General features: G+C 37.1%; 1 protein-coding gene across 1 annotated transcript; it reads left to right on the forward strand.

Annotated features, from left to right (window-relative positions):
• Positions 1-6,755: 6,755 nt before the first annotated feature.
• Positions 6,756-24,034, forward strand: LOC149843999 (Phototropic-responsive NPH3 family protein). The gene is made up of 4 exons (XM_090001010.1): positions 6,756-6,784; positions 19,031-19,097; positions 21,224-22,387; positions 23,374-24,034. The coding sequence occupies exons 1-4, from the start codon at positions 6,756-6,758 to the stop codon at positions 23,890-23,892; spliced, it is 1,779 nt and encodes a 592-aa protein (XP_089857136.1). The 3' UTR covers positions 23,893-24,034.
• Positions 24,035-26,855: the final 2,821 nt, after the last annotated feature.

Here is a 26,855-nt window from a genome sequence, read left to right on the forward strand (position 1 = left end):
CCAATGGCTATAACGATGAAAAAATGGTTCTGGATGGAGTTTTGCCCCCTTTCCACCACCTTTAAAATACAGGCAGCAGTGGCTCCCACCAGGGGCCGTTTTGAACCACCGACAATGACGGTCGGCCTCTGGTGGCTTACTGCTATTGGACCTGGAGAAACTGCCGGTGGTGGCACCATGCAGGAAGGCCTACTCTGCCGACTGTGGTTGGCCATAGCCACAGTCATCGACAGCCATGAATGACTGACCTCAAGCAGACAGAAATGATGATCATTCTCATGACGTCCATCGAGGTCCAGTGTTGGTGGAGGGGGCTCCAAAACCCCAGTTGAAAGCTGAAATTTGACATCCCTATTCACCGACGGTGATCACCGCCAACCTTCGCTGGGGGTAGCTGTTGCTGTCAACCCGCAGGCAGTGGGTCGCTGATCAACGCTTCCCTCGTCGTTGTGTGACCCCTTAAAAATTGAACAGGAGTCTGACGAGGGAGAAAAGAAAACTACGTTGAATTTTGCGACGAGCATCGCATGGACGATGACACATCCATAAGAGAAGGTAAACTCCTCAAAATTAACTAATCCTGAGTATATTGTTTGGAAGTGGGATGATCTACTCATATTGAGTTGGATCAAAGCCATTGCTACTGAAGTCGTGCTGGGGAAAATTATTCAGATCCCCCTGTGTGAAATGCATGGATTGCCTTGGAACAATCTTATGCACCTCATTCGAGTCTCTGGATTCTCCAATTAAAATGTGACCTTCAAAATGTTAAGAAAAATGACAGCATGGTAGGATATTTAAACTATGTCAAGTTTCTTGCGAACTCCTTGTGTGCAGTTGATGAACCAGTTTCTGATAGAGATTTGATTCAATATACATTAAATGATTTAACCCAAAAGCATGAGAGATTTATTACTACTATTACCACTTCTACTCTTAATAAGCTCCCAAAATTTAGTGAGTTTTTTATTTCTTAATCAAAAGAAGACACTCTAAATGTTGAATCCTAAACCTTCTCTGCAAGTTGAGACGTCTACGACAACCTTCTTCTCTTAGAGAGGGTGTGGTCAAGGCCACAGTCACTCACTGTGGAAGCGGGGGTAGTCAATTTAACCCATTCTTCCAAAATATCAAAATACTAGTGCAAGAAAAAATTAGGGTGAGCCATGGGTGTCCCAATGTGATGATGGTTAGAGAGATGGCCAGGTAGTGTGTCAGTTTCGTGGATGCATGAACCACATGACACACACTTGCTATGATATCTCAAAGGCCTTTATAGTTGTGACCTTAAATAATATGCATGACAACTCATGGTATTCAAATATTGGAGTCACTCATAATGTCACATATGAGGATCAAAGCATGACCAACAATAGTGAACATCATAGATTAGATAGTGTCATGGTTGGGAGTGGCTCATAGTTTCCTATTTTGTACAAGTAATCTTCTTTTGCAATATGAAAATAAATTTTTTATGTTAAAAGAAGTTTTGCATGTTCCTTCTATTAAGCAAAAGCTCTTGTAAGTAGCTAACTTCACTAGAGATAATCATTGTTTATTTTAATTTGATGCTAATGAATTATGTGTGAAGGATCTATAGAGAGGGATTACTCTCCTAAGAGGACCGAGTAAGGGAGAACTTTACTCATGGCCAGTTAGACAATATGAAGAAGATAACCGGTCCCTTGAAGTTAGTTTTGTTGAAATTAGTAATAATAAGTTTAGATTTTCTGATGAAGTTTAGCACTGTTGGTTGGGTCATCTTGGCTTTAAGGTTTTGCAAAAACTAGATAAAGATAAATCTATTTTATTTATGAGCAATAGTGAATATGAGGTATATATGTTCATCTTGTGCCATCAGCAAAATCCACAAGTTGCCTTTTGCTAAAGTTGATTTTTTTGCCCAAGCTCCTCTAGAACTGGTTCATGCATATCTTTAGGGTCCTGCATCGATGCCATCACGTGAAGGGTATATATTTTATTTGTTGCTTGTTAATAACTTCTCAAAAAATTATGGATTTTTTTTTGTTAAGAAATCTAATGTTTTACCATGTTTCATAAATTTCAAAAATATTGTTGAAAAGCAAACTGGAAGCCAAATAAAGATATTTCATTGTGATGGTGGTGGAGAATTTCTCAGTAAAAAAATTATGAGTTTTTTAATGACTATTGCATCAAACGTTGGTTGTCTTATCCTTACACTTTCGAACAAAATGGTGTAGTAGAGAAAAAACAGAAACATGATATTGAAACATGTTTGACTCTTTTATTCCATGCCTCATTGGATCATAAATTTTGGGTAGATATCTTTAGAAATGTCATATATCTTAAGTTTGTGTGTATCATTAGAGTTCTGCAGCATGTCACCTTTACGAGACCTGATATACTCTATTCAGTTAACAAATCTTGTTAATCCATGCATTAACTAAGTCAGGATCATTGTGCCCATGCAAAATGAATTATGAGATATCTCAAGAGAACCTTAAATTTGGGTCTAAAGGTCAAGAAGTCTCATTCTCTTTAGTTGTTTGCATATTCTGATGTTGACTGGACAAGATGGCCATATGATCGAAAGTCTACTAGTAGTTATTTGACATTTATGAGAACAAATATGTTATCCTAGAGCTCAACCAAACAACATATTGTTTCTAGATCCAATATAGAAGCAGAATATAAAGCACTTGTGTGTGCCGTCTTTGAGATAATTTGACTCAAACAATTGTTGACAGAATTGAACGCATTCCTGCTGAGGTCCCTGCTCTATGGGTGACACATATCTTGGTGTAAATCACAGGTTTCATGGTCGAACCAAATATATTGAGATTGACTACTGCTTCATTCGAGAAAAGTTTTTTAAATGCGAAATTGATGTATAGTTCATTCCTTCTCAAGAACAAGTTGCTCATATTCTCACCAAGACCCTATTAGGGCTTAAGTTCAATTACTTTGGAGACAAGCTCAATCTCATGAAAATTGACTTGAGAAAGTGTGTTATAAGGTCTTCATTAGAGCCCAAAGTGAATTCAAGATCCAATGTGAAGAGTCCATACTCATAGTCCAACGTGAGTTCAGGATGTAACATGAAGAGTTCTAGTGAGGTGAAGATGCCTCTCCCTTCATCCCAACATCTCAATATGGTCTCCAAGGTAATTAAAAATTGTTTCCTTTCTAAAGCTGAATGTAATCATAAGAGGTTCAATTTGATTAATAATCTCTCTCATGTAAACGTCTATTTAAATGAAGAGAGACTCTTTCCTCTCTGAGTGAAATAAAGATAGAAAAGAGACCGTGGACATAGGTCATTGTTAGACTGAACCACTTTAAAAATTGTGTATTTTTTCCTGTTCGTGTGGATGCTTGTGTTTCTATCCTCAAGTGAGTTATGTGTGCTTTTACATTCTTTACCAATTTGCATATAACAAGATTGAAAAAAAAAGGTCTACAAGGGCTCTACACACTTAGCCAGGTGAGACAGTTTAAGAGGTTCAAGATAAGAATATCAAGAGTTCAATACATGAGGTGTGCTTCCATTACTGAAAAGCCGAAACAACATGCTCCCTAGTAGGTGACAGGGGAAGCTTCGGGGTTATACACGGTCGAGTTTGAAGACCATAACTTGATAAGAATTTTCAGCATGGCAGGTTTCCTGACCGGACGCTAGTTTTCCTGTGTAACAGAATGAAAAGCCAAGAATATCAAGAAAATCTTTCATGTGAGCCTATAGTTTGCCTAGTATTTGATTTGGAAATGTTGTCAACTCTCAATAGCATGAAGTCCAGGCCTGGCATTTATTTTTATTCAAAGTTGATGAATATAAGCATTACATGTAAATGAATCTTTAGATTTTCATTTGCAACTTAGGCACTGTTTGAAAGCCTTGTATTGAGATGGAAACACCATTTCTACGTGTATGGTTTTACCAAAATTTGGTGTGCAGGATGGAGCTGCCAAAAATGTTTCCTTGTGAATGGTGCTAAAATTTGGTGTAATCATTGCAATATTTTGGCAACATCATTGTTCCCAAACAGGAGAGCATGCAAGCACCGGAGGAAATGGCAACACACGGCTGATACAAGGCTCTCAAATAGAATGTTAGTGGTGACACATGCAGCTCTATATCTGAGGGGATTGAACAACAATATGGGCATCCAAGGAATTGAATATATATATATATATATATATATATATATATATATATATATATATATATATATATATATATATATATATATATATATATATATATATATATATATATATATATTCCAAACCAGATCATCCCAGACCCGGACCTCTTTAAAAAACATATTTGCATGAGTTTTTTGGTTAATCCAAATCTGTAGATGCTTTTATCATTGCATATTTACTAAAAAACAAGTTTTGAATCATATCAATTTAACAAGAAATATTGATTTTTAGTTGATTAAAAATTTGGTGCAATATGTACAGCTTTTTTTTTTTGTTGAGCTAAAAATATATGTAAACATGAAAATAATTTAAACTATATTAATACATGTTTTGCATTAAATAAAGCATGAAGATCACATCTATGGGTTTAGATTAAACAAAAACACATGCAAGTATTTTTTTAAAGAGGTCTGGGATGGTCGGAAGCTACAGATTACTCTCTCTGTATATATGTATATATATTCTTATGAACAATCCACAAGCACATATATACAAATATATATTTGTGCATGAGAGGAACACCATGGTATATACTTATGTTTACGTTAATAAATACCATAATCTTTATCTGACCCACAATTTAGGATATATTTTATCTTTTTAGAAACGTATCTTAATAGGCAGTTTGTTTTTATCATAATTAGGAAATCTTATTCTTTAAGAAGATGAGAGATCTAGATGAGGGAATCAGAGTTGGAATATACATATTTTTAGTTCCATTGAATTTCTAGATGTGGGAGCGGGACGCTATGGGGTCCATTCAAACCCATCTTGTTTATTTGTGTTTTTTTATTATCCAGCTGTATATTGATTTTTGGATCTAGTTCAAATCCTAATTGATTTTAAGATCTATCTCTTAGGGTTTCTAAGGTTTTTCTATTGTTTAGCATATATATTCATTGTAGAAAGTCATATAGGAGATTGACGAATGATTTACTGATATTTTTTTGTTATTTTCTTACAATTTTTTGTTATTTTTCATTAATTCTTGCTTCCTTAAAAATTAAAGTTTTAGCTACGATTTTGCACGGTTCAGGAGCTATCCTCCTAATCACTTCATCAGAATGCTCAACTGATAATACTTTACTTTTCAGAAAATAAACCAAAAACATTGGTGCATTCTCATCTGAGGAGAGAGGGATGGGGTTTGATGATCCAATAGGGTTTGATGATCCAATAATAACTAGAAATTCTATAGTGTCAGTCAACTATCACATCCATCACAAGGAACAAACACATAACCCTAGCTTTTGAAGATGGCACGAGGGTTGTCTGTGTGCTGTAACAAATATCTATCAGCACCAAGACATTCTGCAGCCATTTTTTGGGGAATGGTTTTGGGTGCAGGACAACAATAATTGAGCCATAAATGCAAAGGGTGTCGGACAACGACATGGATGTAAGATATGTTCCAATAACCCCCCTCCCCCGGGGCAGGTTATATCCCCTCCGCCCCCCCCCCCCCCCACACACACACACACACACACATTGTAGTTATGCGTGTTCTGGGTCCCGTGGTGCTCAGTCAGGTGTTCGGGCATGCCGTACACCCCCATACATCCCGCAGATGAGTGTACGGCGTGCCCGTACACCCGACTGAGCGCCACACGGTGCTCAGTCGGGACCCCAAAACACGCATTGTAGCTACAGTGCATGTTCTGGGGAGAACACGCAACACCCTCTCCCCCTCCCCCTCCCCCTCCCCTAAGGTTGGCAGTGGACCGAGGGAAAACAGGGCCCCTCCCAACCTCGCCCCGTTTGAACTGAGGAGGGAGGAAATGAAATGGCGATGGAGGCAGGGATTGAGGTTAAAATTAAAACCCGGCACGAATGAACTTATGATTTTCCCCGCCCTGACCTATCCATGCCTCGATCGCTGCCTTGTTCTCAATCCTTCTTTAGGGATGGCAATGGACTGAGGGGAAACGGGTCCTGCCCTGTCGAGCCCTGTTTGGACTAGGGATGGACCGAGGGAAAATGGGGTCCTACCCTGCCTCACCCCATGTGGACTGGGGATGGAGGTTAAAATCAAAACCAGTGTAAGGATGGAGGGCAGAATTTTGAGACGTGGCGGGGGTGTACACTACAAGAAAAATGTTATTTAGCGACAGAAATTTGTGACGGAAATAATTCATCGCAAAGTTACGATGGATTAGCGAGAGAAAACTATTTGTCCCTGAAATTGGAATTAGTTGCATAATTAGCGACGAAAAAATTATGTCGCAAACGTCATCGCAAATTTGCGACAGATTAGCAACAGAAAATTTTTATCTCACACTCCGTCGCAACTTCGCGACGGATGAGCGACACCGTTTTTCCGTTGAGAATTTTGTCGTCGTTAATCTGTCACTAAATTTTCTTTAAAACCCTAATGTGAGCCCCCTTTCTTTTTCCTTTTTGTTTCATTCATCGCACACCCCCGCCCTTTCTCTCGCCCTCCCTTCTCCCCCTTTTGGTGACCGCCTCCCCCTTCGGCAACTTCTCCAGCACCACCTCATTGGTCATCCAACCTTTCTCTCGCCCCCTCTTGCTCGTCTCCTCTCTCCTTCCCTCTTACTTGTCTGCCAATGTCGACGTCGGCGATCTTCTCCCTCAGGTATGTCTCCTCCCTTCCCTTCTTTTTTCCCCTCATCTCTCCCTCTCTCTCCCAGCGGGCTGGTGGACGGGTCGGGACCCCCCCCCCCTTTTCTTCTTGGTCCGACAGGGGCCATCAGCCTCTGCCCCTCTTTTATTTTTGGCAGGGGTTGATGCCCCTGTCGCTCTTTTTATTTTCGATAGGGGTCGATGTTCATGCCCCTCTTTTATTTTTGGCATTGGTTGATGCCCTGCCCCTCTTTTATTTTCGGTAGGGGTCGTATACCCCTGCCCCTCTCCCACCTCCCCCCTTTCTCTCACCCTTTCTCACATTGCTCGCTCGATGTAACCCCAGCCTCTACCTCGCTCCGCAGCCGACCCACGACCAGACTCCCTTTGCTGGTTTGTCTACAGGTATATTGCCCCTCTCTCTCTCTCTGCTAGGCAGTGGCGGCGCCCCTGCTGCCTCTTAATAAGTTGTTATCCCTGTCGTATATAAATGTGCTTTGCAAGTGCGTAGCTGAGTTAATTGGGCGATGCTTAGTGCTAAGTATCGCATGTGGCTAAAAATGCAATGCAAAAAGAAATAAGAAAAAAATGCAAAGACAATAATGTACAAATCGGGTAAATACTCGTGGTAAGTGATGCAATCGCATCACAGTTATTTAATTTCTTAGATGCAACAATTTTCTGTTTACACACTCACTTAGTTGTGGATATATAGGACTGCTTTGATGGAGTTCGAAGATCATGCTGAGCATGATTTTAATGTATGAAAATAAAAATGCTCTTATTTTTTGAGTTCGAATTTCATGCTAGTTATGGTAATAGTTAGCGGGATATTAGAGTGTGTTTGTTGCAGGTACATGTTTGACATTATTTTGATATGAATGATTTGAATGTATTGCAATGTTTGATGTGTTTGTATCCATGCTTGCATGAAGTTATTTTCAATTTGATTATGCCTTTCATGTGAAATTGTATCGTGAAAATATGCTTCAAATGAATATATCGTGTTATGAATGGGTTTGCACATGAAAATAAATGATAAGTTATCAATGCTTCAAACATGCTTCAAATGAATGGTTTTGCACATAAAAATATTAAGTTATCATTGCATGCATCATAGTTCTTGTGATTGAATAATATCATATATATATATATATATATATATATATATATGTGTGTGTGTGTGTGTGTGTGTGTGTGTGTGTAATATATATATATATATCAAATCATTACATCCACCATGAATGCATGATAAATTAGATATTTTCTTCATCATAGCATTCTTATGATTCTTTTTTAACTGGTTAGGATAATATCTGTAACATCATAGGACAAAATGGCTGCAAACCGTGAATGGATGTACCGTAGGATAGTTGACAATGAGATATTGCTTGAATATATGAATTGTGTTGACAGTTTTTTGAATTTGTAATGGCAAGTGTCAGTACAGTGGATCCCACAGGTCGGATTAGGTGCTCCTGCACGATGTGTAAGAACAATCGATTTATAGAACCTCATGGCGTTAGACATCACCTATACAGGAAGGTTTTGTGAATGATTATCAGAATTGGACACTTCATGGTGAAGAATTTTAGAATAATTTTGATGCATTGGTGGATGTGGTGCACGATAATCCATATATGGATTTGACATTTGATGTCGCAGGACCAGAACTGGGTTCTGCTATGGGTTCTAGTGATGTACTAACTGAGGTAGAGGAAGAAGCAACAAATGATGCAGCCAGTAGATTTTATGGTTTACTTAGAGATGTTGTTGAGCCACTTTAGAATGGTTGCGAGAGTCATACTATCTTGTCTACAGTTTTTCAACTAATGAATTTGAAGTCTGAGTATAATTTGAGTCAATCATGTTTTGACCATCTGTACTCTATTGTGAAAAGTATGTTGCCCAAAGATGAAAAATTGCCACAAAATTTGTATTGTACGAAGGTTATGGTCAACGCTTTAGGTATGGAGTATCAAAAGATAGATGCTTGTCTAAATCACTGCATGTTATATTTCAAAGATCATGAAAATAGTAGATCATGTTCGTCATATGGGCATCCTCGGTTCAAGCCAAAGACAAGAGGCAATGATAGCATGAGGTCAAAAGAAGTATCATACAAGTCGCTCCACTACTTTCCTCTTACCTCTAGATTGCAACGAATGTATATGTCTTCGAGGATAGCTAAACACATGAGATGACATGCAAATAAAGTTCGACATGATGAAGACAAGATCATGCATCCTGTTGACGCGGAAGCTTGGAAGCACTTTGATCATACTCATCAGACCTTCGCAATGAAAGTGAGAAATGTTAGGCTAGGTTTATGTACAGATAAATTTAGAACACATATAAGCATGATTGAACACATGAAAGTGAGAAGCTTGAAGCACTATAAGATTTTTTTGACAACATTAGAACAATATAAGCATGATTTCATCACTATGAAAGTTTTTTAATGCCTTATAACACATATATGCATGATTGAATCACTATGATAGTTTTTTTACAACAGTAGAACACATATAAGCATAATTTTATTACTATAAAAGTTTTTGATAACCTTAGAACACAAATATGCATGCTTGAAGCACTATGAGAGTTTTTTGACAATATTAGAACACATATAAGCATGATTTCATCACTATGAAAGTTTTTTGACAACATTAGAACGCATATAAGCATGATTCCATCACTATGAAAGTTTTTTGACTGCCTTATAACACATATATGCATGATTGAATCACTATGAAAGTTTTTTGACAACCTTAGAACACATATATATGCATGATTGAATCACTATAAAAGTTTTTTGACAACCTTAGAACACATATATAAGCATGATTTCATCACTATGAAATTGTTTGACTGCCTTAGAACACATATATGCATGCTTGAATCACTATGAAAGTTTTTTGACAACCTTAGAACACATATATGCATAATTGAATCACTATGAGAGTTTTTTGACAACACTAGAACACATATAAGCATGATTGTGATACAAAAGACATTTATTTGACAACCTTATAACACATACATGCATGCTTAAATCACTATGATATTTTTTTGACAACCTTAGAACACATATCTGTATGATTGAATCACTATAAATTTTTTTCTGTCAGACTTAGAACACATATCTGAATTCTGTTAATGTCCTTCACTTTATTGCTAACTAGTCTATGTGTAATTCATTCATGTTACTTTGATTTCCTTAGATTAGGTGCATTGCATATAATTTATTTCATTATATTTTGTTTATCAATACTAACCTTTCTTTTCTCTTGTACGATGCTGAAGATAATCAGTGTAGAGGAGCTGATGGAGCCATAGATAAAGGGGCAGATCGAGACAATGAAGAAGATGATGCTCAGAATCTTGGCGATGATTAGATTCATGTATTGAATTTGTTGCACCTTCTTGTTGTTTCAAAAAAAATTCTTTGTAAATGTTTACTTGCAAATAATTAAAACTTGACGAGGATTATAGTGGATCGATAAAAATTTTCACCTTGTATCTTGTGTTAAATTATTTTCAGCTGCTTTGTATATGTATTGTTTATGTGTACTTTGTTTTTTATACACAGGATATATAAATTGTATAACAAGAAAAAAAAATCGATATTTATATTTCAAACAATTTTTTTAAATTTTTCATTTATTTTTTGTGATGGATAATATCCGTCGCTAATTAATATCGGTCTCCAATTTAGCGACGGATTAGGGACAGATATTTATCCGTCGCAAAATTGAATCAGCTGATATTTTGTGACGGATTGCATCCATTGCAATTTCGTCGCTACAATAACAATGAAATTAGCGACGGATGTGTATCTGTCGTAAAACTAATTCTCTGTGGATTAATAATGGCCTTGGACGAATCATGGCATTTGCTAATTCATCACAAATTAGCGACGAAAGTAGCGACAGATATTTTTCGTCGCTAATTAGCGACTAGGAAATTGCGATGAAAGTTATCCATCGCTAACCTGTTGCTAAACTATTCAGTGATGGATTAACGACGGATTATAACTGACGCTAATCCATAGATTTATTGTAGTGGTAGATCTTGTCTCCTGCTCTGATCCACTCCCATCCCTACCCCCCCCCCTCTCTCTCTCTCTCTCTCTCTCTCTCTCTCTCTCTCTCTCTATATATATATATATATATATATATATATATATAGATAGATAGTCTGTAGGTGCATGATCACCTTCTAACATATCTAAATGAACTTTCATTGTGCACGATGGACGCTCAACATAAGTGTTTCTGTGCTATTACTTTTAGCGGCGATAAAAGTCAGCGGTGACATTTAACAACGACAAAAGTCATCGCTAAAGGTGGTATTTGGTGGAACCTCGCACAGAGCTTCCATCACCTGCGCAATGGACGCTATGCACGAGTTTGTTCCGGTCATGTTCGAAAGTGATCATCCACCTACACATTTTCGTATATATTATAAAATTAAGATTTACTAGTGTGGTTTGTATATGCAAATAACCTAGCAAATGGGGCAGAACTCCTTTGTTTGTTTGTTTTTCTACATCTAACACCATAGATGTAGTCGACAATGATGGAAGCAAGACACGAGTTCATTCTGGTCATGTGTGAAAGTGATCATGCACCTACATATTTTAGTATATATTATAAATTTAAGATTTGCTAGAGTGTATGTGCAAATGACCTAGCAAATGAGTCAGAACTCCTTTGTTTTTTTCCTACATCTAACACTATAAATGTGGTCAACAAGTTTTGTTTAGTGGGAATTGACTTTGGAATCATTGGAATCCGACTTGTATACAGATTTTTTCAGCAATAAAAAAATCAATGGCTATGAAGGCATTGATTTTTTCTCGACTCATAAAAATATTTTTTTGTCAGAAAAATATGATTCAAGACTACTACTTAGATTGTGTCAAAACATCTCACATTGTGAGATTCAAACCAGATTGTAGGCGTATCATCGAACACCTTAACCATCAAACAACGATCGGGCATTCGCATTTATGATGCATGTTCGCCCCCTGTACAAAAATAAAAAAAGCTTTAATGGAGCACAAAAGCCCCAGTAAAGAATGGAGTATTTTGTGGCACCTGAAACGCGACACTAATGACCATTAGGTGTGTGCAAAAAGCGTTGCTAAAACCTCCAAACCTTTAGTGAGGTTTTTGCACGCCACTGAAGGTATTTTTATTTTTTTAACTTGTGTGCACCATTGATCGTGTGCGCATCTGTTGCAACGTCAAACTTTTTGCTGTTTGATGTTACACCCTTCTCTCTCTAGAAAAACCCGCAATGCCGAACGTGTAAATTGCAAACAACAATCAGACGCACCTTGGGCATTAATTTTGCATAAAAAAAAAAGATAATTAGTGGTGGTCGTGACCGCAAAAGTGTGTTTTCAGTAAAAACAATCTGACGTTGATACTTACGAGCTCAACTACGGATATTGGTCTGATAACAATGGACAATTTTCTCATCCACTGTTACGGGCTTATATATATATATCAAACATTTTGCAGTTCGACATTACACCCTTCTCGAGCTTTTTGCAGTTAGACGTTATACCCTTCTCTCTTTCTTTATATATATGTGTAGAGAAAGAGTGAGTAATGGGTAGGTGCTAAATGTTACATGTTAAATGAGTTTTTCAGTATATTTTTTATTTTATTTTTAAATTCTGGCCGTACAGATGTGATCTATGTACTTGATTTTATAGGGATCAGGAAGTGTTCGATTCTGATACATGGGTGGGTTTCTATAACGTTCAAAAAAATCAACAGTCCAAAATTTTTGTAAATTTTTGGGGCTCCAAATATTATTTTCTTTTCATTGAAAACACATGATCCATAAATCTACCATGCCCAACAATTTATGGGATAAAAACTGTGAAAAATCACTAGAAGGGCAGAAAAGCCCATTTAGCAGGTATCAATTTCGCACTACCCATTTCTCTCTTTCTCTATATATGTCTTTGGTGCGAATGTGCATACAATATCAATGAGTTGAAACTTATTGGTTGAAGTTTTGTCATAATCTTTCCTTGTAGATGTGTATAGCATAGTCAAGTATTAGAGATCAACTTTTGGATCATGCATTTTCGATAAAAATATGCATATGCTTTTTTTAGTAAAAATTTGGTGCATTTATGGCTGCTCATTTTGAATTACTTAAAAAACTTGCACATACATTAAATTTCGGTCATTCAAAAGTCAATTCCCACCAAACAAGCCATGTAGATCAAAACTATAATGTTAGATTCACTCAAAAAAATAAAAAAGTATGAGCAATAAGATTTTGTTGGTTTTAACTCATTGATATCGTATGCACATCTGCACCAGAGACTTATCTCATACACACAAACTTGTAGACTATGATATTACGTCTGCACCAGAGACTTATCTCATACACAAACTTCTAGACCATGGTAATCCGTCCGTCAGAGCTCTTTCTGGTATCATTCATCTGTGAGATGAATGGCCTGACAAACACTATGACAGGGTTCTTTGTATCTTGGATGTGTCTCACAAATTTTTAGAGCGCCATTGATGCTCAAGATGAAGGGCAACTAGAGTACAAAATGGATGACTCAAAATAAACCTAAAGCATTGTGTTTGGGAGGCCGATCATCTTGAGAATGAACGGTAGAAAGGCAGCTTTGATAGATTACTTTCAGAGCTGCCTCTGACATGATCTGCTTTATTTATTTAATTTGTTACAAGGTTTTATCATGCATACACAAATTCTATTTTTGAGATAATGACAAATCAAAGGTCTAGAGTTTATGAAACAAGGGTGATTTAGAAATCATATATAACATCATATTCAACTTTAACACATGAAAATAGTAAATAGAACATGCTAAACATGATCCAAAGGTTAAATTTTGACAGAAGAGCTTAAATATTATTAACCAAGTAGACACTTTCATATTCATATGGTGGTGCAATACCACATAAAAGCACTATATATATATATATATATATATATATATATAGGGTAACTGAAATATGTTTACCAACCAGATATGTAATTACTGGTATGAACCAAGATTTTTATAGATGTTTTTTATTTATTTTTTTAAATTTCACCTTGGATGTTTGGTTTTGTAGAAACAGACTATTGAATCATCCAATTACGATATATAATAAGGATCTTTTAAGGGTTCAAAATCAATGGCTTAGAATTTTCATAAATATTCAAGCATAACAATTCACATTTTTTGATCCAATGATCCAACAGTCGAATCTTAGCAAATGGACCATACCGAAAGCAACTGTAGTGTTAGAATTGCAAAAAAAACTGTGGAAATCTTGATTGTTACAGGCAAACATAATTGTCCAGTACAAATCAGGCAGTTTTTACCCCACTGACTCGCACGATCAGATGCACTTGTTTTTTTAGGAGGGCCAAGAACCACAGCTAAAAACCGTTTTACACGCGGCGCTTGACCCTCGTCTGACGCCTCTAGCGTCCGATGATAGAAATTTTATTTATGCAAGTGACCCATTGTAGCTAGTAAGAATCAAGATTTTGTTTGACGATTCAGGTGAATCGGCCAATACCGATTCACAAGTGAATCATTCTGAATTACCCAAAAAAATAATTAAAAATACTGTGTGAATCAGAACGTGACATGTGTTAAAGCAATTAAGATAATATTTAAAAAATAATTATAAGCTTTTTTTTATATTTATTAAAAATAGCTGATTTGGGTCAGTATCATATCGGCCGATACTGACAACACTGCTTGAAACCAACTAAGGTATCCTCGAGTTTTTTTGAGATTCAGGCTCCACAGGTGGTCCAAACCGGGCGCTATCTGGGTCGGATAACCGAATATCCATTGACTACCTGACCCGATGTCTACCTGTACAAAACCCCTACGGTCTTGCGAAAGACGCTCTATTTATAACCGTAAATTAATTAAATATTACAATTTCCGTTAGAAATATTCGAATATTTAACATATATTCTATCAAAACGGGGTTCATCGAAACTTATACTCTCAAAAAGACAGAAAATAACAAAAATGCTACTACAGATGGTTTAGACATTTGAGTCAAAGGAAGAGGTTAATTCCGTAACTCCATGTCTAGATACGACAACCAACATGAAATGGCTTCATTGTAATTTAACGAATAACCATGGTCAAGAATTTGAGTATTCGTCTTTCATACTCCCTCCTTCGAGACAACGTTCCTTTCGTACACAGAAGCCTATAAAAAAAGGCGAACCTGAAAATCAAAGAAAAAAAAGAAGAAAAAAAAGAAGGGGAAAAGAAAAATGGTGCTCGAGAGCTCTTTCCCTTCCTTCAAACGCTCCGTGGCTCCGAATTTCTGCAATTCCGTGAGCAAAAGGTAAGGAATTTCGATCACCCACTTCGTGGTTTTCTCGCTTTTCCATCGCCTCCTCTCTTTTCCTTCACTCTTCTTTTGAATTTTGATCATTGGTTGTGAGTTTTCAGATTGAGGTTCTGAATGTTTGTTTTGATTCAAACGAAGCTAGTGTTTTCATGGCGGGAAAAGAATACCCAGTTTTTAGTTTGTCTTTTTTTCTCCCTGTAGTGTGCGTTTCTTCATCTTTGTGCCTTTGCTTTTTGGTAGTAAAGCTTCAAACTCGGACATAGTCATTTCTGGATCATGGTGGTGTGTGTAGGTTTTTAGGTTCTAGTAGTCTATGAAGGGTTTTGTGTTTTGATCTTTTGCTTTTGTGGGGGGTGCGGAATAGGGGAGTACAGAGGAAGTGGGAAAGATGGGTCAATCTGTTGTATCCTGAATGGTTTTCTCTAACCCCAAGATTGAACCAGCATCTTGGTCATGGAGGGTTTTTTTCTATATTGGAGGACTAGCCAGAAGAGATCATACCATGATCTTTCTTAGTTTTTATTTGATTTTCCCATTTGAAGGGGACTAGCCAGAAGAGCTCATACCAATTATTTTTCTTAGTTTTATTTGGTTTTCCCAACTGAAGAGGACTAGCCAGAAGAGCTCATGCCATGATCTTTCTTAGTTTTATTTGGTTTTCCCAATTGAAGAGGACTAGCCAGAAGAGATCATAGCATACCATACCAATGATTTTTCATAGTTTTATTTGGTTTTCCCAACTGAAGAGGACTAGCCAGAAGAGCTCATACCAATGAGTTAGTCTTATCTGGGTTTCCCAATGAAGAGGATAGGTTTGTTCACATGCATGTGGTTTGTACTTTGTGAGCTAGAAGGACTCAGGAGGTTGAAGAGCAGAAAAAGCGAGAAAGACTATATCTTGTTTAGGCTAACCATCCTTGGCAATGGCATGCATACTAGAATAGTTAGAGTGCATGCCATAAGTCGGCCATAAGCTATGTCACATGGACACGATCAACGGAACACAAGACACATCATCTTTGTGAAATTCTTCATGAAAAGTAGTATATAAGAGGACACGATACGAGCCTAAACTGAAGTGTCTTTGTGACATAGGCCATAAGGTTATATACTTATTGGTATATTACAACAGAGTAAAAAAGGAAAATGGTGAACACCTATAAAGTACACGCCTAACATTAAAGAGAAAATTAAAAGGGGAGAAGACTTACCCATTACAGAATTTCAACCAAATAATGCTTGAGAAGGATCAATGTTTTAGGTTTGGATTTTAGCAATTTTGAAGTTTCATGGGGAGGATGTGTCTTTGGTTTGTTTAGCCACCTCTTTAATAGGGAAATCGATCGTTTCATGGGTGTAAGCAATCATTTTACAAAACAATGTAAAGGGCAGAACAAATTTAAGTTTCCATGAGTAATGAAGCGTAGAATCCTGTCATTTTTGGAAAATGATTGAAGAATAGTTATGCCAGATAGATGTACAGTATAGTTTGGGTAAGGTTATTGTCAGGTACTGTTTGAGCAGGGGTGTGTGAATAACATTTTTTTTGTAAAAAAGAAAAAGACAAAAACAAAGTTGAATTCCGTAAAGCATAGACTTTCATGTCATTTTGAAAAAAAGTTATAAAGGCATTAATTTTTCATTTTTTCGTCATGAATGCCCTTTCTTTTGCTTCTATATACTGTAGGAGGTATTAGTAGACTGCACGATCCTATGGAATACAAGAAAGATGCAAGCACCATGCCAGAAACTGATGGTGATATGTCAGGGGAAGCACCAGCAGGTTTCTGGCCAAGCTACACTCTACTTGTCTATAACTTCACAAACTTGTCAGATATCTCCATAGAATTTGAAACATGCAAGTTTTCTTGTGTCACCAAGAAGGGAGAACTACAAAGCGTAATGGCTATCCATTTTTTTATGTCTGAGTGACCATATTATATGTATGCACTGAATGATTTTGTTATGCATTTAAATTGTGAAGAGGGATGTAATTTGAACATGAAGGATTCTAAAACTATGGGTTTTAGGTTTGCTTGTGTGCCTGGAGTTTGACATTGTGGACAATGACATCCTCCTTGCTGAATTTCCAAGAAATGAGCATAAAATTTAGAAGTATGTGAAACAGTGGATATTTGTTGGGTCATAGGTAGATGCTTGGCACTACACATTTCGAGAGTATGATTGGAGCTATAAAAAGTCAAAGAAACAAATAACTAAAAGATGGAAAAAGGCAATCATTTTGCTTGGAGGTGCAGCCAACATTGCTTTCTTTAAGATAGACTCATAGAGTGTTAGACACTAAATATATGAAGCATAATCATTGTCAATACAAGTATACAACTAAACCCAATATTATGCTAAACCTTAACTGAATTGCTAAATATATGAAGCATAATCATTGTCAATACAAGTATACAACTAAACCCAATATTATGCTAAACCTTAACTGAATTGCATTCTTTGCCTGGGTTAGTCAAGTGCTGAATGCTTCAAATTTGCCTCCTTATTCAGAAGACTATAATGAGGGAAAAACCAAAAAAAGTGGAGTACAAAAAGGGATGTGAAAAATAAGCAGAAAAGCTATTCCACAAGAAGCATAAGTCAAGATTACATCATGAGGAATAAAAATTCAAATTACAGAAGCCCATGAACCAGGAAGATCTTGCAAATGATAAACACATTCATCCTACTTCCAAGACATGAATAAAAAAATGCCCTCTGAGACGAGCTGAATAAAAAAATGCCCTCTGAGACGAGCAGGGTTACTCCATAAAAGGTGATTCCAACTTCAAAGCAAAGTTATAAAGTTGCCATTTATAGAGTTATCCTGCTCATCTACAGGGAGCATTCTTTATTCATGAAGTGAACCACAAGGGGAAATCACAGTTATAAATTTATGAATAGATGTGATGCAAACAGGCGGCCTTGTCCTTCATGGAAAGTCAAGAGAGGCTCAAAGGTGGTAACAGGAGACAAACATAAAACTGGCATACCTTTTGAAGCTGATATCACATCGAGTTAACCAAGATTCATTTGGGGGCCTACTTAGAACATTATAAGGTGGCAATGCATCCAAGGAATACCTTAGGTTGTTTAGAATCACAAATTTCATCATTTCAGGAGTTAAATTTCAATAATAAAAAGTTTTTATGTTCTGTTTTGCATGTTTTTCATTTTCAGTAGTTTTGGTTAATTAGGAAACCTTCTATGTGAGATGTAGGAGTTTTAGTAGGTTTCTTCAAGGAAAAGTAGGAGATTCAGAAATCCTTTATGGTATATGCATATATATGTGATTATCTATATATTTATACATTTGAAAGTTATCAATTTATCATGACCTGACCGAGTCACAAGTCAATTCCTGAGTCACTGGATTTTAAAACACTGATTTTGGTGCAAATGAATCATGCTCTGGTTCTCATTGAAAAAGAGAGAAAAGTTAAGCCTCAAGCTTGTCTGTGGACACCATAATTTGATAAGAGCCTGATTGGTGATGTCAACTTGAAGAGCTCACCTAGGTCATACAAGTTGAAATTGGGTGCTCAAATTCATGTAGTCTATGATGAACATAAAAATTAATGCCTTTAGTGGAAAATTAATGGCATAATGTTTTCTGAAAGCCATAATCAAATGTCACCTGTTATAGTTTCTTTTTTTTCCTTTTTTTATTTTATTGGAGTAAGGGTAGCACTGCTGAGGAAAACCTTGTTAAATTTAATCTTTTATTTTTCTTACATGATCACTTGATCATGGTTATATTTGAACTTTTTCTTAGGGGCATATTTGTGCTTGTTGTTTGAATTCAGTTATATATGGTCTGTTCATTTCTTAATTACCGGAAGAACATCCTGCAGTTTGAAAATTTTGATACTTAAATGCAGAATCTTTTCAGACATTGCTGGGGACATAACAATTGATGTTGATGGCCAGTCATTTATCTTACATAAGGTACACTGCAATTATCAATTTCTAGCACTTTGTATTGCTTTTCTGAATCCCGTATGCATGAAGTGCTAATGGTGTTGCATACACAGGCCTATTCTATGTATTGGCTATTTGTGGATAGTGACATACTAACACGCTAATGTCATTATAATTAAAAATAACTCTTGGATATTCTTCTGAAATGTTAGATTTGGTTGCACTTTAGTTCCCTTTGATTGTAGTATGAAGTTTCAACAGGTGTCCATCCACCCTGGCATGCATGAGTTTGTCAAAATTTCAGTGAAACTGTCACTTTGGTAATATTATGTACTATGCTATGTCACATGGGTGCGGGTGCGGGTGCGGGTGCGGGTGCGGGTGCGGGGGTGCGGCACTTTCAAAAAACTTGGGTGCGGGGGTGCGGGGGTGCGGCAGATATATATATATATATATAGATAGATAGATAGATAGATAGATAGATAGATAGATAGATAGAGAGAGAGAGAGAGAGAGAGAGAGAGAGAGAGAATTTTTAAGTTTTAACCTCACAGCATTCTAGCGAATGCTGCTATGGTCCACGTTTCGGTGCCAAGGAATTCAGTTTCAGTCATGATCCTTCATCATTAATCATGCTGACGCACCTCCGCTGGAACCTTATGTGGGGTGTGATCCTTCAGTTGAGAATCCTTGAATTATTGTTGTTACAAGTCTTCAGCCAATTATTTTATGAATTGCAGCCAGTGTCCCGGTTTGGGGACTAGGGTCAGGGTCACCGTGTCTCAGTCGCGGGATTTAAAAGTGATTCTACGGCTGGCCAATTGCTTAAGTAGGTATATTCTTCACCATGTAGTTAGGCTTTCTCATGGAGCGAGATTGAGCGAGAGAGACAGAGGGAGAAGAGAGATGGAGAGATAGAGAGAGCGAGTGAGAGATGGAGAGAGCGATGGTGAGAAAGACAGAGAGAGTGAGAGACAGAGCGAGTGAGAGAGAGTACCTGAGGAGGAGAGGTCCGGCGGAGAGGTCGTCGCCGGCTTCGGCTTCAGGAGAAGAGGTCGGGCAGAGAGGCAGGGAGGATTAGGGCAAAAAAAATTTGCCCTAATCCTCCTCTCCGTAGCCCCGCACCCGCATCGCGTTGATGCGGGTGCTGCACCTGGTTGGCCAAATCCATGTGACTTAGGTACTATGTAGATACAATCTTAAGACTGCTATAGCTGTTATTATAATGGTGTACGGTAGGTTACATTGTAAAACATTTTAGCATATGAATAAATTGCTCTTTTACTCATTTATGACAGATGCCCACAAACTGCGTATTGTCTAGATCAAAGAGAATTTAACCTTATGATTTTTGTGCTCCTGCGTATGACACTCTATGGACTTCTGGTGTGTATATGGAATCTTATCTAGGTGGTAAGGCCATCTATATTTGTCTTCTAAGTTCAGAGAAAAAATGGCTCATAGATTGAAAGGCAGGCTGGGGTTAGGCAGACCCACACCAATTATTCAACGTACCGCTGGGTTTTGAACCTAAATAGTCCCACCACAAGGAGACGTGCACTGACAGATCCTACCAATCACACGGAGCCCCGTTGGTAAAAGATTTAATATAGGTAAAAGTGATCAGAAAATTTTCACATTCATAAACTGGTGTCAAGTGTAAGAAAACCTGAAACCTCAATCAGGTGCTTGCTTAGCATGGTTCTCAATGGCTTGCTGTGGATGAATTGGTTTAAAGGGAATGCCTAGTAGTTAATGTTAAGATGTGATCTGTGTGTTAAAATGTTAGTTGAGGCGACAATTATCAGGTCTTTTGGTTTTTTATGCAACACAATCTGACATGTTAATGTTCGACATCATTTACAACATTTTGTGACCAATAACATCTGAAACAGCATCTTTGTAGGATCTGGGTATTTTAATCACCAACGAAGTCTAAATCTACAATCATTACTCTATGTGCATCTTCACGATGTTTACTGGAAATTAATCCCAACAATAGACTATTATTGGACATGTTCTTTTTTGTGACTATTGATGTGTTGGTTATTGCATCACCATCTTTTGTGGGTTTTCCTGCATTACTTAGGTTTCACATGGGAACTGTTTCTGACGCTATCTTTCCTATGTGGCTTCTATGTTTGTTGTCAAAGTTTCCTTTGGTTTCACGGAGTGGAAAGATCCGTAAATTGTTAGCGGACACCAGAGACTCAGATATGCCCAAGTTAGAGCCTCTCAATCTTCCAGGAGGTGCTGACACATTTGAACTTGCAGCCAAGTTCTGCTATGGTAGAAACTTCGAGATCACTACTGCAAATGTAGCATCTCTCCGTTGTGCTGCTGAATACCTGGAAATGACTGATGATTATGTAGAGGAGAACCTTGTTACTCGCACAGAGATCTATTTGAATGAAATAGTGATGCAAAGCCTTGAGAAATCCGTTGAAGTTCTAAGAACATGCGAAAATCTAGTTCCTTATGCAGAGGAGGTTAACATTCCAAACAGATGCGTTGAAGCAATTGCAATAAATGCTTGCAAGGAGCAACTTGTTTCAGGATTATCTCGCTTAGATTGCAACAATGGCCCCAGTGGAGCAAACATGAGTTGTCAATATTGGTGGATTGAAGATCTTTCTTCACTGAGGATAGATCATTTTACGAGAGTGATTGCTGCCATGAGAAAAACAGGTCTTCATGAGGACAGTGTTACTGCTTGCCTAATGCATTATGCACAGAATGCATTGAAAGGTATAGGGAAGCGCCAGATTTGGGATCCATCAAGGACTAAGCCAACTGGTGTCATGCTTCTTGAGAATGAAGAAAAACTCATAGTGGAAACTCTTGTATCTCTGTTTCTGACTGAGGAAAATGCATCTTTTCCACTTAGTTTTCTGTTTGGAATGCTGAGAATGGCCATAATGGTGGGTTCAACAATTGCTTGCAGGCTTGACCTCGAGAAGAAAATTGGGTTTCAGTTGGAAATGGCCAGTCTTGATGATCTTCTTATTCCCTCATTGCAGACTGGTGATTCACTCTTTGATGTGGATACTGTCCATCGGATACTGGTAAATTTCTTGCAAAGGATAGAAGAGGAAGAGCCTGAGGAAGCCCAATTTGGTTATGAATCTGAAGGAGTTGCATCTCCAAGCCACAGTTCAATATTGAAGGTTGGAAGACTTATTGATGGATATCTTGCAGAAATTGCTCCAGATCCATATCTTAAGCTACCAAAGTTCATGGCAATTATTGAGCTCTTGCCAGATTATGCTCGGGTGGTCGATGATGGTCTCTACAGAGCTATTGATATATACTTAAAGGTAAACAGCTTTTCCATGCTATCCTTTTTCTTTTTTTCCTTTTTAAAGAGGGGTGTCCCCATTTGGAGAAAATTATATGGTGGGATCAGATGTCTTTGAAAGAAATTTCTTTTTCCTATTAATTTTATTAAAAAGTTAGCACCTTTTTCTTGCAGTTTTAGTTACCAACAGAAAAAAAAAGAAAAAAAAGGTTCTTTCAACTTGATGCTATCTTTTTCGAGCTTGTCCTGGTGGGATCTTTGGGTTACTCATCAAGGGATCAACACATGGCAGCATTTGATTTCAATGAAAATATCCATTCATTCTTATTTTTTTCTTTTAGATTTTAATGATAGAAGGTATACTATAAGACCAAATTTCACTTGATTAAGGAGTAAAACTGCACCATTGGATTAAACAAGACCAGTTTTGTTTTTGGCTTATTCAAAATTTTATGAAGTTGGGGAACCACAAAATTGGTTTTCCTAAAGGTCCCTGTGAATTTAGAAAGATTCTGATGCCTCAATTATAATTTTCTTGCAAAATGATGAACACTTGCTATATGTTATAATTGCCTCGAAATGTGGGTTCTAGAAACTACATTCATGGTTTGTTGACATTGTCAGAATCTGGTTGTCTGTCTTCTCTTGGACCTCCCCTGTCTAGGCCACAAAGTTGATGATAGATACCAGCTAAACTTTGACTGTATTTTGTGTTAGAGAAGTTTTTTGTTTGATTTGGTGGACACCAAAACATACCAAATTTAGATTGAGTTAATCTGTTTGGGTTGAAACTTTGTGGGGCATCCCTATGGATTCCTGCCCCTCAGGCCTTGCCAGCACAAGGAGTCCAGGGATTGTCATAGTAGCAGGCCCAGACTTGCTAATTTGTAATGTTGAACTGGATGAGTTTGATATAGTTGAGAAAACGCATGCATACCCTATTGCTTGAGCCTTGAACACTGCGTTCTTATTGCTAACCACTGTCATTGCTAAATCACTATCCAGGCACATCCGGGCATGACTGAGAATGAGTTCAGGAGGCTTTGTAAGCTTATTGATTGCCAGAAACTCTCGCAGGACGCTTGCAACCATGCAGCTCAGAATGAGCGCCTTCCTGTGCAGATGACTGTTCAAGTCCTCTATTTTGAACAGCTGCGCTTGAAAAATGCACTCGCTGGAACCTTTGCTGATGGGTTCTTGTCTCAGCGAATCAGCAGTGGTGTTCCTAGCGCGGCCATGTCTCCACGAGATAACTACGCATCACTAAGGAGGGAAAACCGAGAGCTAAAGTTGGAGCTGTCCAGACTGAGGATGAGATTAAACGATTTGGAAAAGGAACAGGTCTGCATGAAGCAAGGCATGGAGAAGTCTGCAGCCAACCGGACTTTTTTGACATCCCTTTCTCGTGGGTTCGGTCGAATTGGCCTTTTTGGTCAGCCTACAGTAAAACGGCAGAAAAGTTCAAGAAAGTCTCAGGGCGTAGAGGGAAACCATGGCAGGCGAAGACGAAGTTCCCTCTCCTAGTATATTTTTAATGGTTTATTTAATAGCAAATTATCTGAATCCTTACCAGAGTTTAGTGTTTGGGTAAGTATTTTACATGTCCCATCCAGAGGGAATCTTCTGGTTTCTCATTTTTAGGCTAAAATGGTCTTCCATGAATGTCATCATGGGTTTTGTATTGTATGTAATTTGATCAAATTAAATAGAAATATGGAGACGAAGGTGGCTTTCAAGCAATAGGAGTATATGTGTAAATGATATTGATGGCTCAATTTTACTACAATGGCTGTTTGTGAGTTGCATTGGAGCCGCCATGAAAAAGGTTATGGGAGTGAGATGAAAATGGGTGATGTGAGTGGAATTGTCAGTTAGCTCCTTTTGAGAATGTAGTTGAAATAAGCAGATGGGAGGCCATCTTTTCTCCCATTTCCATTTTGATTCCCATCTTCCAAATTCAGGTTCCCAAACAACAGCAGGGGTAGGGGATTTAGTGAATTGCCATCTCTTCCTTCTCCCTCTCAAATTGGGCTCCCAAACAGAGCCTTAAGATATCAATGACCTGAGAAGCAAACGAATACATTTTAGGGCCTGTTTGGAATCTAGGAACTTTGATAGGAGCTAATGCATTTGGCAAAAAGTTGGTCAAACTACCACTTGATGGCTGTTTGGAAACTGTTAGCTGTGATGGAAGTTATTGCATTTGGGATGGAAAGTGGCATTGTATTTACACTATAACATGGAATTGATAACTACCACCTCTAGGAGGTGGATTGACAGCTGCCACTTCTCATCCCAGCTACCAGTTTCCAAACAGGGCCTCAAAGAATGATGAAGGTGTCTCCATTACCAAAATTGTTTCATTGGGAAAATAGTCATTTTGGTAGGCACTGTTACAAGTAAATGGATTCAGATTTGGATGGTGAAAAACTCAATTCACTTGTTTACATGTAAATGGATTCTAATATCCATGAAGTCCGGATATTCATCATATTCTATAGGAAAAAATCAAAACTATATTTGCATCATATTATAATCATGTGTTGGAACTTAGGGAAAGAAAAGGTTGCAAAATTGGAGAGAATGATATCATATTGTATGACAAATTTGACGTGTTTTTTGAAATGCCTCACAATTTATCAAATCCGTCAAATAGACAATTTCACATGTTCTTATTTTTTTTTGGATGCTTTTACCCGTCACAATTGTGAATTTTTTATTTTCACCGGTCATGACGCTAAAAGTTGAAATTCTAAAATACTTATGAAACTCGTGAGGAGTATCGTAAGTCACAGTTGCAAAAAAATTTTAAATGTTGAAAAAATCTTTTACCTCGCAAAATTCGCAAGGGGTATCACATGAAGTATTGCAAAATTACTAAAAACTTGTGAAAGACTTATATTGCGAAATTCTGGAGTATCACAATGCTATTGTGAAATTCATTTTCATTTAATTGTTTCTTAAAATGAAGTTACTCATATATTGCATTCATTTCATTATTTTACAAAATGAAGTTGCTCATACATTTTGCATTCATTTTATTCTTTTACAAAATGAAGTTGTTCATACGTTATAATCTTTTTATTCTTTTACAAAATGAAGGCACAGATTGAATTGCATTCTTTCCATTATTTCACAAAATGAAGTCGCTCATATATTTTGCATTCATTCCATTCTTTTACAAAATGAAGTCGCTCGTGCATTGTATTTATTCTATTATTTCACAAAATGAATCACTTATACATTATATTCATTTTATTGTTTTACAAAATAAAGCCACTCATACATTTTATATTTATTCAATTATTTTACAAAATGAAGTTGCTCATATATTGTATGAAGAGGAAACATCATTATCATCTAACACATCTTAGAGGCTTTCAGAGTTCATTAAAGCAGAGACCTCTCATCGATTCTACATCATTTCTATGATGAGAACGGATTTTCAGCTGACCAATTTTTACATTCACTCGTCGATACTTTTACCAAAAAAAAACTCATCATCGATGAAGTACCGTCGATGCTTTTATTGAAAAAAGTCACCATCGATAAAGTGTTGTCAATCTTCTCATTGTCGATGCTTTTACTGAAAAACTCATTATCGATAAAGTGCCATCCATGCTTTTACAAAAAAAAAAAACTCAACATCGATGAAGTGCTGCCCATCCTTTTGGGGTTTTCTACCATCGGTGAACCACAACCGATGAGGAATTTTCGCAAGGCCGAAATATCATCGAAATGTCACTCAAAGGATTGGGGACAACTGGTTGTGGTCTAAAAGAACCCTAAGATTGCAAAAATAGGGCATCAACATGCAAATAAGGATTTGAGAAATGAACATCATTTATATAGATATGAATTTCACAAAAAAAAAAAAGAAATTTGAATACCATTGCGATAATCCTTGAAAATTTTGCAATATAGGACTTTCATATGTTTTTAGTAATTTCACAATACTTAATGCGGTACTCCTTGAGAATTTAGCAGGATAAAGGATTTTTACAATAATTCTTGGAATATTGCAATATTAATTGTGATTTTGTTGATGAGTTTCACAAGTCCATCAACATTTAGCTTGGTGACCAGCGAAAATAAAAAATTCGCAATTGTGAGGGGGTAAAAGTGTTCAAAAAATTAAAAACCTGCAAATTTGTTCATTTGGCGATTTTGATAAATTGTGGTGCATTTTGAAAAAATACGTCAAATTTGTTTAAACCTTTCATTTAGATAACCAAGAAAAAGGATTAGAATCGAGTTAATTTTTTTTATAATGAGTAATTGGATAGTGTTTCGGTAGCAAGGCAGCTAATGGTCTGAACAATGTTGTATCATTGTGAATCGGCTTGAATTAGCCAATTTGTATCGTATCGGCCAGAAATCGATACTAAACCAAGCTGATTTGGCTTATTTTAAATATGTTTTAAAAAGAGTTTAAAACAATATTTAATATTATTTTTACTATTTTGTGACACATGTTATATGCTGGT

Source organism: Nuphar pumila, chromosome 3, assembly GCF_984573655.1.
Source record: "Nuphar pumila chromosome 3, dmNupPumi1.hap1.1, whole genome shotgun sequence".
NCBI lineage: Eukaryota > Viridiplantae > Streptophyta > Magnoliopsida > Nymphaeales > Nymphaeaceae > Nuphar > Nuphar pumila.

Excerpts from the sequence above, each read along its gene's own strand:
- LOC149843999 (XM_090001010.1), top strand. The coding sequence starts at position 6,756 with ATGTCGACGTCGGCGATCTTCTCCCTCAG. Across the intron at positions 6,785-19,030 it reads TCGGCGATCTTCTCCCTCAG|AATCTTTTCAGACATTGCTG; the intron begins GTATGTCTCCTC and ends ACTTAAATGCAG. Across the intron at positions 19,098-21,223 it reads AGTCATTTATCTTACATAAG|TTTCCTTTGGTTTCACGGAG; the intron begins GTACACTGCAAT and ends TTGTTGTCAAAG.